This window comes from Cimex lectularius, unplaced genomic scaffold (assembly GCF_000648675.2).
Source record: "Cimex lectularius strain Harlan isolate CLEC.00 unplaced genomic scaffold, Clec_2.1 scaffold226, whole genome shotgun sequence".
Lineage (NCBI taxonomy): Eukaryota > Metazoa > Arthropoda > Insecta > Hemiptera > Cimicidae > Cimex > Cimex lectularius.
In genome coordinates this window covers 1,394,991-1,407,712 of record NW_019392846.1, presented here as the reverse complement: position 1 = coordinate 1,407,712, position 12,722 = coordinate 1,394,991, and the positions used below count along the sequence as shown (strand labels likewise).

At 30.1% G+C, this 12,722-nt stretch overlaps 2 protein-coding genes and 1 long non-coding RNA gene across 3 annotated transcripts; 1 reads left to right on the top strand and 2 right to left on the bottom strand.

Annotated features, from left to right (window-relative positions):
- The first annotated feature begins 114 nt into the window (after positions 1 to 114).
- On the top strand, positions 115 to 4,927 carry LOC106666971. The gene is made up of 4 exons (XM_014394538.2): positions 115 to 834; positions 3,539 to 3,721; positions 4,467 to 4,552; positions 4,632 to 4,927. Exons 1-4 carry the CDS (start codon positions 420 to 422, stop codon positions 4,701 to 4,703), a joined length of 756 nt encoding a protein of 251 aa, XP_014250024.1. The 5' UTR covers positions 115 to 419; the 3' UTR covers positions 4,704 to 4,927.
- On the bottom strand, positions 3,816 to 6,807 carry LOC106666973. The gene is made up of 3 exons (XR_001340502.2): positions 5,193 to 6,807; positions 4,340 to 4,713; positions 3,816 to 4,274 (listed from the first exon to the last, which is right to left on the bottom strand). It is a non-coding gene; the product is annotated as an uncharacterized LOC106666973 (long non-coding RNA).
- Positions 6,808 to 10,520: 3,713 nt separating this feature from the next.
- On the bottom strand, positions 10,521 to 12,434 carry LOC106666972 (vesicle-associated membrane protein-associated protein A-like). The gene is made up of 2 exons (XM_014394539.2): positions 12,125 to 12,434; positions 10,521 to 11,025 (listed from the first exon to the last, which is right to left on the bottom strand). Exons 1-2 carry the CDS (start codon positions 12,274 to 12,276, stop codon positions 10,536 to 10,538), a joined length of 642 nt encoding a protein of 213 aa, XP_014250025.1. The 5' UTR covers positions 12,277 to 12,434; the 3' UTR covers positions 10,521 to 10,535.
- Positions 12,435 to 12,722: the final 288 nt, after the last annotated feature.

Below are 12,722 nucleotides of genomic sequence, written 5' to 3'. Positions count from 1 at the left end.
GAGCAGCGGCGTATCAAGCCGAAGATTGTGGGTTCGAATCCCGCTCGTGCCATTGACTTTTTTATCTCAACTAAAAACCTTAATTAATTGTAATAAATAATAAAGGAAAGAGCTGGCCACCCGAAGTACACCAGGGATCACTTGAATCTTCTTTAAAAGACTTTTTTTAATAGATACTAGATTTTTTTTCAATCACTCAAATCCAATTGAGTATTTGACTTGAGAATCCAATTTATTTCAGTTATAAAAGAGTATGAGGTGGCAAACTTTATCAAACTCTTTGCATAAGTCTGTAAATTTAATTACTAATTGGTTACTTGTTTTTAATGCATCTAAAATATAAAAGCATTCTAGAAGTTTTTGAATAGAGGAGACATTTTAATGAAGGGGAGCGTGGGAATATAAATTTTAGAGATGGGATGATAGTTGGTAATACTGGTTTTTGTTGTTTATATTCATCGTTTAACCCAAAATTAAAAATTATTAATTGCATGAAAGATTACTACCGACTATGCCATGAAATGCATCCATTTGCCCAAGACAAAGCTGAGGTTAGGGAAAAAAGTAGCCGTGGAGCCGTCATCGAGGACCGATTTCAGAAGAAAGTAAATTGGGTGCTTGAAGAAGGTTTTGGCCATGTTTTTTCAGGAGGCGGTCGTTGCATCCGTCCCAGTTACATTGGGAAGGACCTGCAGGAGCTTCAACCATACCATCACCAACCACAACAACAACAACAACACCACCACCCCCACCATACACTCATTTATCCTGACCAGCAGTACACTGGCCAGTACCCGGGTGTTGAAGGGTACAGCCTTAGGCCCCACCCTAGCGGTAAGTCTTAAAACACGGAAACCCATCGTCGGCCTAGATCTGAGTTTTAATAACGATCTAGCAACAATTCCTTGATAGCATGTTCCTCCTTTGATATCCTTTCACATCTCCTTTAAACACAATATGTTTTATGCTGTCATAGACTTTTTTTTTTGCAACTGTCACAAAGCTAATAATATATGTTTGGTGGTGAATCCAATTGGGTTATAATTAAAAATCAACACTCACTACATGTGGTATTTGTATTTTTTTACGCTATATAATTTATAAACAATTACGTAGGCAGACTTAATTCTTATTTGTTTATTATGTTTATTCGGGATGTGTTGTATTTCATGATTATTACAAGTTCTATTTAGTATTTGTACTAAATCTGCCAAAATGAGACATGCATATGTAATTTTTCCCTTGTGCTATCTAGAAGAATGCTAGCCAAAGAATCTGGAAGAAAATAACTAAATTAATTCAGCTATATTAAGCTCATGCAAATGAAAAATTACATGTGCATCATATTTCACAGCAAACATTTGTTGAAGGAAGAAAATTTATGTAGATTTTGAACAATGTACTTTTACCATTTTGAATTTTTAACTCCCATTTGCTTTTTTTTCAAATTGAAGCCATATTTATATGACGCAAAATAAAAATTATTGTTTAAAAAGCCACAATGTGTTGAGAAATTAGAAGTTTTGAAAATTAATCAAAACTATGATCCTGCAAAAGGTGTTTTACCGAAAATTCGCATTTGTATCCTTTTCACTGCCAAGATGAAACATTTCAAAACGAGAAATCGAATTGATGAAATACTGACTATTTTATTGATAATGAGATCATTTTTTAAAATATTTCAAACCTGGAAACCCCAACGAATTGTGAACACAAAACACTTTTGGAGGATCTTAAGTTGAATTGTGACCAATGTCAACAAAAGTATATATTCATTTTACAACGCAGTACTCTTTAGCATTGTAATTTTTTTACTTTATTATTAAAGTACTACTAAAATGTACAATATATTAATAATAATGAATTAATATTCATTTGTTAATTTTAAAAATAAAGGTATTTAATAATTAAAGGGTTTTTTATTTTTAAAAAACTGATTTTATAGAAAAACTTGTATACATTAAAACAAATTTTGGGTGAATTGTAAAGCTCCAGTTAGAAATCCATGTAGTGAGTGATAATACACATGAATTAAAACCTTATAGTTGTCCTTTACCCAGAGGATCCTTTGTGTGTAACATGGAGCACTTGAAATAATGGCTACACTCGCAAATTTATGTGTCTCACCTTTGTGTATTGTTTAAATGTCTGCTCTCATTTTAACATTTTATTTTTATTTTGCAGCACTCTATTTAGACATTTCACTAAGGGATAAACAACATAATACAACACAGCTTTTTGGGTTTACATGCAAAATAAGAAATATACATACGCTTTTAGTTTATTATTAGTATGTGTTGAATATGTTTATTAAAATAATGTATGTTTTATAGTAAAGAGCTTCATTTAAAAAAAAAAAATCATTGCTAAAAATGTAAGTAATTTTTAAGATGCTTCTCAAAACCATAGAACATATTTTTTGAGAACCATACAAATAAAATTTTTATAATAAATATTTTTTTATACTGTGTATTTATATTTTGTGTTCATGTGTTTTGTGCAAATTTTCTGTATTGTCTGTATTTTCACTTTGCATGCGTCTTTTTCTTTTTTTTTTGTGAACGATACTTTGTGCTTTCTTAATGTGTTTTCTTTTTATTCTTTTCTTTAAATTAATGTGGGGTTTGCTTGTGCTTCAAGCAATTTCTTGTCATGTAATTTGCACTCGCTTCATATGTGTGACTAACCTTTGTTGTTAATTGTGTTACCAACCCTTGAATTCATTGTTTTTTTGTTTTTGTTTTCTCAACTGTGTTTGTTCTATTGTGTGTCCTAGTTATTATTGTTAAATACATTTGTACCAATGTTTGGTTATAAAGCATTAATAATATTATTGCATGACTGTTTTATATATTTTCATCAATTTATTGATATCGGTAATGAAAACAGAAACTTCCAGGGTAATAATCGTAATGTTAATTTTTATCAGGCAAAAATTATTTGTTCTTAAATTTCTTCAAAATTTATTATTACAATTGTAAAATTTGTAAAAGAAATTCAATTAATAAAAACTTTATAATACCTGCATAACATTCATTGTTAATAAAAGCATGGTTATAGATAAACATAATTCTAATATGATAGGTTAAAAAAACAGTGATTGGCCATATTGGATAATAATGCAAATATTGTCATGATTTGTATCACATTTTGTAAATTTATTAAATTCAGTCAGATTTTCCCAGTAAGATCATAGCAATTGGTTACTACAAAATGAATGGCTATATTTTTTTAGTTTTGGGAATTATATTTTAATAAAAATATTTATTTTAAAATCAAGCTCTTGATCAAGTAAGAATAAAGCGTTTATTTCTGCTTTATATACTGCGTTATAAAAAAATGCCTAAAGTAGGGGAAATCGTGCCACTTGATAGTTCCAGCCATTTAATAAAATTAATTTTTCTCTCTAAAAATTATTTTTATAGCAAAATGTTATTTTATTTATTTTTAAATTTCTTATGAATATATTTATATAATTTTATTTATTAATTTTCAAGGATTGAAAATTTGCCTTCTAATTTTTACTTGTCGTTTAAAGGTGGGAACAACGGTATGACGGAGTATGTTAGGCAGGAACTGAGGGCGATGGTCGGTGCAAGGACCGGGGTGACAGGGAGTGGAGTGAGACAGTCAGGCGGTGGTCAGCAAGTCACGATGTCACCCCATCATCAGGTCACCGGCCTCGAGAACCTTGGGATATCTTTTGACATCCAACCACAAGGTGATAATTCTTCTATACTTATAATTTTACAAAGATTTCAAAAAAGTTCATAGTGTTACTTTCTTAAATTTTAAAAATCATATTTTATTTTAGCTCAGATTAAGGGTTTTGCTTTTTATTACCTTACAAACTACAATTACAAAACCTAAAATTTATTAATGTAATTTTAATGGGCGAGAAACAAAAAGTCAGGACCAAGTTAAGTCTGATGCATAGGGGGGTGGCTGCAATGAAAGTTGACACGGCATTTATCAATGGAAGGTTCAGGGGTGGGACCGGATTTAAGCAACCCTCGATTTTATAGTCCTGGATCCCCCGACTCTGAAAAAAATGTGTTGTTTTGGTGGAAGAACATCAGCACACAGAGGGCTCAGTTCACTCGCGTGTTGCGAGCTGCCCAAAAATGGAGACATGAAGGAGTACAATAAGCTGTAAAGCTGCAGTGCTCAGGAGAATGGTGGAGGCCCAATAAGTTATAAGGCATGTTGAGGCTATCATCATCTCTATCGTGACTCCTTCCTTCATGTAGTTTAGTCTAATTACTGTTTCGTCCCTGGAACAAAGTTCATAAGTGAAAAGACCTTGTAGTTCATTTTTAATTGAAATGCGTGTTCTTACTTTTCATTATAGCCCATACCTTACCAAAAATGATTAGGTAAAACTCTAACCTAAAGAAGCAGTAGGATATACCGTGGGCAAAACAAACGATGAAAAATATTTTTAACTTTTTTGTTTTTGTTTACAGTTGGTGTTTCTGAAAGTCCTAAAATGTGGAGTGGCATGTCAGATATGGGAGGAGCTAGTCCTCAATCTGCTTCGCTGGCTTCAAGGGTACAACTATTCTTTAAAATACATATAATTATATCTTTGAATTTCTTATTTATCTTCTCTTTTTTTTCTTTTTTTGTAGAGCGGGCTTGAAGAAGTCAATAGACCCAATGACCAAAAATCCTCCCTCCTACAGAAATTACTTTCTGAGTAGCCTCGTGTACCTGTTCATAAATAGACTTTATTTTACATTTCTTCAAAGTGCATTATTAATTGTTATTAGTAATAAATCTTTATATTTTATTTTGTGGATAAACACTCTTGAAGTTGTAAAGTTGCATCTTAACAGAAATCTTAGTTATTTTTCAATTTGAAAACTTGAAATGGACAATTTTATCAATAGATTTCTTGTTTATGGAAGTTTATATAAATTAATATATATGTAAAATTTATATATGATTTTTATATATATTTTTTACTCACAATTAAACCTTAGGTAATCTGGGAAGCTCAGAGCTAACAAAAATGATAAATATTTTTATATATATTTTTTATTATATATAGAATTTATATGTGTATGCAAAAAAGTGAAAAAATTATGCGTGTACATTTTTAAAATATAAAAACTATATTATATGTATATTATAAATACACTTATTTAGTAAATTACAGAAAAAAATATATTTTTAATGCGGGTGGTTACCATGCATTGTTTTAGTGATTAAGCAGTTCGATAAGTTTTCATTGTTTTATTTTTACACTTGACTGCCAGGCATTCAAAAATAGTCATCAACATTATTTCTAAACATTTCACAACAGTGTGGAGTGACTCAAATTTTGTCTGAAGTTTTGTACGTTACCACTGCAAAAAAACAAAAAAAAAGATTAAAATATTTGATAGTTTTCCTAAACCCATTTTTAAGCTATTTTGTGTATGTTTTTAATTGTATGTCTTTTTAACATCAAGGTTGTTCCAATTATCTTCCGCTTATGCTGAATAAATTACCTCTCAATTTTCTCAGAATGTTTTAAGACAAATAAAAAATTAAATATTATAAATTTAATATTTTTAAAAAAATTCATGTGATGTTAATGTATGAATTAGCAGTTTTAAAGTTGGGACGAAGAATTTGTTTTAAACATAAAATAAAATTACTTTTAGGGCTTTCAAATGGAATATATTATTAAAAAATGTATAGGTGCTAGATTTCTAGCATGAAGAATGAAACTGCTAACTTGGAAAAAATAAATACTGCTTTTGTGGTGTAATTATTAATTATACACATATATTGTATAACATATAAAAGAAAAAAAAAGTGATTTTGTACAGTAGACTCATAGGTATATATTATAGAAATGACTGGTTAAAAATCCAATGCTCAATATGGAAGATAAAAAATTTGTGTACTTTATTTATTATTGTTCTTTTCTCTCTCTCTCTCTCTCTCTCTCTCTCTCTCTCTCTCTCTCTCTCTCTTTCTCTCTCTCTCTCCCTCCCTCACGCACTCTCATTCTTTCTCTCTCTTTCTTCTGTTTCACCTTCCCTGTGTTGTAATTATACAGTATATGGAAATGTTACGATAAATAGAGTTTATTTTTTTACCAGAAAACAAACGAAAATGCTAATTTCCCAGGATCAAAGTATTTGAATCAATGGAAATCTTATGATAATTCCTTTAAAAATTCAGCATGTGAAAACATTTTGTTTCGTCAACTATTGCATACTTTGTACCTATGGAAGTTTTACATTTTAACAAATTCACATTTATTTTTCTATTCATCTTCAAAATGTTTATTTTTACAAAAAGGGTTATTATTATTGATAATATTTGACTTGTATTTTGAAACATCAAACTAAACTCACTAAGAAAAAAACCACTGATTTAAAAAAAAAAATTATAGATTAGATAGAACAAAATGAGCATAAATTGTAAGAAGTTAAAATTCTTTTAAAAAATCGTTTTAAATCAACAATTCATTCTGAGGTTCTGGGAAGACAGTAAAGAAATTGTATTGTTTCCAATTCCATCCTTATGATCTGTATGTTTCCCCAAGTCTGTTATTTATTCTGTAAACTTTGATCACTTCCCATCAGCACAGCACATCAGGTTTATGCGCCTGTTCCCGTTCCTTCCTTATTATCTTCTCTGTAGAAAATAATTAATATATGTACGTAGAGAAAGAGAACTTAATGTGAAAACAAATTAGAAGAAAGATGTATATTTATACATATATATACATATATGTATACATATATATGCATACATATTTAAGCATAGCAAGTATTTTTTTTTTTTTGCAACAAGGAAATATTTTCCATTTGTCTGTACAGTGAAATAACAATTTTTGTAAAAAAAAAGTATATAAAAATTACATTTAGAATATAAATACCAATATTATTTTTGTATATATTTTTTGGATAGTAGATGTCACTTATGGATCATTAAAATGAAAAGTTAAAGATTGGTTTTCTCTAATTCAACCTTTTTCTAAATGTTGATTTTTCTTGTTGTTTTTTCTGAATGTATATAAATGAATGTCTTGATATTTTTTATGGCTTAGTACAGGATAAGTTTTATCAAAACAAAAAGTGCATTGTTAGTTTCAAATTTTGAAACAGTTCTTTCTTGCTTATTTTAACTTTTCTTTTAGGCTGGCAATTAAATTTTCTGTTTTGAGTATTGTAAATTGAAAAGTTCATATCTAAAGGAAAGGAAAGGTTTTAAAAACAGACTGCAAAAGTATTGTTGCCATCCAATATATTTGGTGCTAAACGTCCTCCATTAAGAAAATACCCTTTAACATAAAAATAAAACTTTCGTCTTTGCTAGCATTTTTGACTAGACACTATTTTTCTTCAATAGCTACCCTTTCACTCTATATAACAAAAAAAAAAAACTACAAAAATTATACACATGCTGTTACTTATCTTGACTTGTGTGTATATACTTCAATACTTCCAAACAAGCACTTTATTATGTGATATTTAAATTTTAAAAACATATAATACATACACTTATTTTGTACTAAAACAAAGAAATTAATATTGTTATAATTATATATATAAATATAATAGTGTTTGCAAGAAAAGATTTATAGAAGATAAAAACCTAGGTAAATCTTCTTGAAATTATCTTTTAAATAATTTCATTGTAATAATTAGTGTCAGAAAGTAACAGTATTTGATAAAAATTAATAATTATTTGTGAAATTAAAGAATTTCATAAGCATTTGTTTTGTTTAGCAAAGGGTGAAAGCAATGCATTATGGAACCAGGCTTATTGTGATGAAATATCACAAGGAGATTTTATATATATATATATACAGATATATACATATTATTTTTTACTATTGTAAACTTTTTTTTCATTTCTAAGTCAGAGACTTTTAATTAGTGAGAAAATATTTTCGTGTACAATAGATTTACCTAAACCAAAGTGTTATAAATAAACCATGTAATATAATTATGAATGTACAGATCCTTGTTATGTACACCTTCCCCCTTCATATAATTCATTGCATGCATGCAATAATTGTGTACAGATGTTGATTTTTGTTCTGTTTATAATTATTTTATGAAGAAACCAGCAGAAAGAATATAGTTGGGCTTTTTCGTTGTTTTTTTCCATTTGAGATTAATTAAAAACAATAATTGTGAATTTTTTCTTCTTTTGTTTATTCATTTCATCTTACTAGATTTATTACAATAATATATTTTAGTTTTAAAACAAATAAAAAAACATAGTTGTTAGTACACATCTTGAATGTAGTCAGGTAATATTTTTGTATTGCGAATAAAAACAAGCCACAGAATATTTTTTCAAATCAGTTCCACAGGCTGAAAAAAATGTTGGTGTATAAGATAAAATATGCTAGTTGCAAGTGTATAAATAATGAAAAATAACTGTAAAATGTTTTGTGTAAAATATAACATTTGTTATTTCCATTTGCCTCTGTCATATTAAAGAATTTTAATTTTTATGTAATATGTGGCATTAAACGCCTGTATACAAATAATGTTTTATTTACTTCAGCTGATAGACAACAAGGGCTAACAGGTGTGGTGTACACCATGTATAGCAAGGGTGCCACTTCATGGTTGTTCCTGCCAAACTACCAAATTCTATGCGATTTGGCACGCATTTGATGATGAGGGCTCTGCCTTCATGTCTAAACTGACTTTTTTACTACTAACCATGACAGGTCCTCTTAGGACTCTCTAATCATGCTCTTGTCAAAGAAATGCTCTCAATCGAAGTATCTTAGCAAAACTAGTGTTTGTATGGGTCTCCGGGTATATAGGACTGGAAGATAACAAAAAGGCGGACGAGACGGCTAAGGCCCAAGTGTCCCAACCTCCAGACCTAACCAACGCAATCCGGCTCTCTGACGATTAAAAAAAATTAGAAAGAAATGGCAGTGTTTGGTGGGTTGGATGAGCAGAGAAGCTCTCGCATATCAAAAGCATGGTAGACAGGTGACCCTCAGAGAATCGAAGAAAAGAGATCACACTAACTCACCTGACTTAGGCTATACTAGGTTGACACATGGACACCTACTTCTGTGCCAAATCCCTTAAGATACATCCTGTATGTAGGTAGAGAAAGTAATGGGTCTCACTTAATTGAATGGTGACATTTCTTGGGACCATATAAGAGCAAGTAAGAATCTTTGGGTGCCCTGCTCCAATTTTTGGATGAAACAGATCTGTTTTATTGTATATAGTAGTTGGTAGGTATCTAATTTTGTGTATATTGAGAGTGAATCTATTTATTTGAGTGAATGTTTAGTGTGAGAGGGTTGATAGTTCAATACTGAGTAACTCATTGGCCCATCTATGAAGGAGAGGACATCCAAATCACTCCCAGAGATTAAATGGTCCAAAATCTTGGGGTTTGTGAACAACAAGAAGTTTCACCCACCCTGCATTTTATATATATAAGCTCATTGGCCCATAATTACATTAATTATGTCATAAATAAGAAAATTCATAGCATTTGGTAGATATCTCAGTTTATGTTTCCTTTTGTGTATGTAGAGTGAATGTATTTATGTGAGTGAATGTGTAATGTAACAAGGTCGATAGTTGAATACTGAGTAATCCATTGACCCTTAATTACATTAATTATGTAATAAATAAGAAAATTCATAGCATTTGGTAGATATCTCAGTTTATGTATCCTTTTGTGTATATAGAGAGTTAATGTATTTATTTGAGTGAATGTGCAGTGCAACAGGGTCAATAATTGAATACTGAGTAACCGATTGGCCCACAATTACATTAATTATGTGATAAATAAAAAAATTCATAGCATTTAGTAGATATCTCAGTTTAAGTTTCCTTTTGTGTATATAGAGAGTGAATGTATTTATTTGAGTGAATGTGTAGTGTAACAGGGTTGATAGTTGAATAGTAAGTAACCGATGGGCCCACAATTACATTAATTATGTGATCAATAAGAAAATTCATAGCATTTGGTAGATATCCAAGTTTATGTTTCGTTTTGTGTATATAGAAAGTGAATGTATTTATTTGAGTGATGTGTAGGGTAACAGGGTCGATAGTTGAATACTGAGTAACCCATTGGCCCACAATTACATTAATTATGCAAAAAATAAGAAAATTCATAGCATTTAGTAGATATCCAAGTTTATGTTTCCTTTTGTGTCTATAGAAAGTGAATGTATTTATTTGAGTGATGTGTAGTGTAATAGGGTCGATAGTTGAATACTGAGTAACCCTTTGACCCACAATTACATTAATTATGTAATAAATAAGAAAATTTATAGCATTTAGTAGATATCTCAGTTTATGTTTCGTTTTGTGTATATAGAAAGTGAATGTATTTATTTGATTGAATGTGCAGTGTTGATAGTTGAATATTGAGTACCCATTAACCCACAATTACTTTAATTATCTGATAAATAAGAAAATTCAATAACCAATCTCTCCAATAATACAATCTTGGCCACTGTGATCATTCAACTCCATTTCAAAAATAATATTAATTTATAAAAGAATAAGTAAATCAGTGTTTTTAATATTTTATTTTTCAAAAAAGTCTGTAAACCAAAAAGCTGATACAACCATTACTATAATAACAAAAGCAATTAGTTTTAATCTTGGATAATTTGAGCTGTTTTCATGATCATCGTCATCCACGTATTCATCATCTTTTTGGTCTAAATCAGACACTCTATCTTTGTTAAAATCCACTTTTTTCTTTGCCCCTTTTGCTTTTTTCCCCGATTCTAAAGGAGGTATGTTATAACTCTTTTGTTTTCCCAAGTTGATGTTAAGTGTGGACTGCTCGTTGCCGCCAGAAGTCAAAAAAAGTGCAACAAATTTGTTAGTCATCGCTCCCGATTCGTTAAACTTTTCCCAAGCCTCTTCAATAGTGTCGTTGTTGTTGGGAGCGACAAAAGACAGTAGCTTGAACTTATCCTGAGTATCTCCTTTAGGTGCTTTAAGCCTTACAGTTATCACCTCCTTTCCATATGGTGCTATTCGGCCCATTTTCGGTTTCACACAATACCTGAGAGGCATATAGTTTAATAAAAAATAAAATAAAAAAGTCATGTACCATATTCTGAATTGGTTGGGAAACAATCATAGTATAAAATATTATTTTAAAAGTTTTAAAAATAAATTGGTTATTGTAGAATTTGTTATAACTTGTGAAAAACTTCTTTCATCACTAAATAATATTGATATTACCAACTTTAAAGAACAATAAAAAAATTAAAAAACAGAACTAGAAAGAAAAACTAGAACTGTGAATATGACTCTCCTTTTAAGCATCAAATTTACAAATAAAAAATAAAAATTTTAGCAGTTTCTAATTGTTTTCAGCATAAAAGAAATTAATTTTTCTAAATAAAATATTGTATAGATCTACATCTACAAAATTGTATAAATTGCATTATACAGAGTATTAAAAGATTTTTTTAACAGAGTGTAAGTTGCTTTTTGCCATCAACTGTAGTACTAACAATTAATTAAGGTTTTCAGTTGAGATAAAAAAGTCAATGGCACGAGTGGGATTCGAACCCACGATCTTTGGCTTGATACGCTTGGTGTGGTTGAGGCGGGAAGTTAGTGTCCGAGTGGATCGAGGTCATGATAGCTCAAGTGGTAGAGCAGCGGCGTATCAAGCCGAAGATCGTGGGTTCGAATCCTGCTCGTGCCATTGACTTTTTTATCTCAACTGAAAACCTCAATTAATTGTAAGATATTAATTGGTCAAGCGGACCACGAAACTAGTGAATTTAATGAAGTACTAACTTTTTCATCAAACTTCAAAATAATTAATGAATGGTTGATATAATAAAATGTAATTGTTATAAATTTTTATTAAATAATACCAAAAATGAGTGTAGAATGTTATTGGATGAAAGAAATAAATGGAGAGTACTCTAATATTTAGAATTTTTTGATCATCTACCATCATCATGAATTTCCTATTCTCGCTGGATTTATCTGTGTCAGCAAAAGGACACACTGACAAAGAACAACATATTAACCAACCATTAAAGATGATGAACTGACAAAATCAGCAAGGATAGGAGGCAGACCGGATTTTGTTTTCTCAGTATTTAGCATTGCAATGTTTGTGACAATGTTTGGAAACTTGCCTGTGGCTTGCAGTCGTCTTCATTTTGAATAAAATCCCATAAGGTGTTGGATTTGTCACGTTGATCAAACATTGGCTTTTATTGTTGAACGGAGGTCTGAAGGTAAGAATTGACTGGGGATCCAATATCAGCATATGCGGTTGCTTACTCATTTTGACAAATCCCACTAAAATGATATTTTAACGCACAGAAAATTTTGATATTTTGGCCTAAATGTAATTATTTTTACCTTTCCATTTTCATTTATTTACATAAAGACACTTTATAATTTTATCAGCTGCTGATTTAAAAGAGATCCCTGTTTAACTATGGAACGTGCATTCGTAAAACTGGTTTCTGAAATAAAACCATGGTTTAAATAGTCCCAAGTTCAATTTGAAGTGGTTTTCAGTCTATGGCAGTTTGTGCTAAAAAGTCTTGACTGGAAAAACTTTACTTTTGCTTGTTTGATTTCTTTTAAAGAAATTTTTTTTAAATAGTGGATGCTTTAAGTGTAGTAAATGGTGTTGTGTAAATTCTTCATAAGATAAAAATTCTACAATATTGGTAAAATTAGCTTAGCCTCATCCCAAACCCATAAACTTCCACTGGTTAGAAA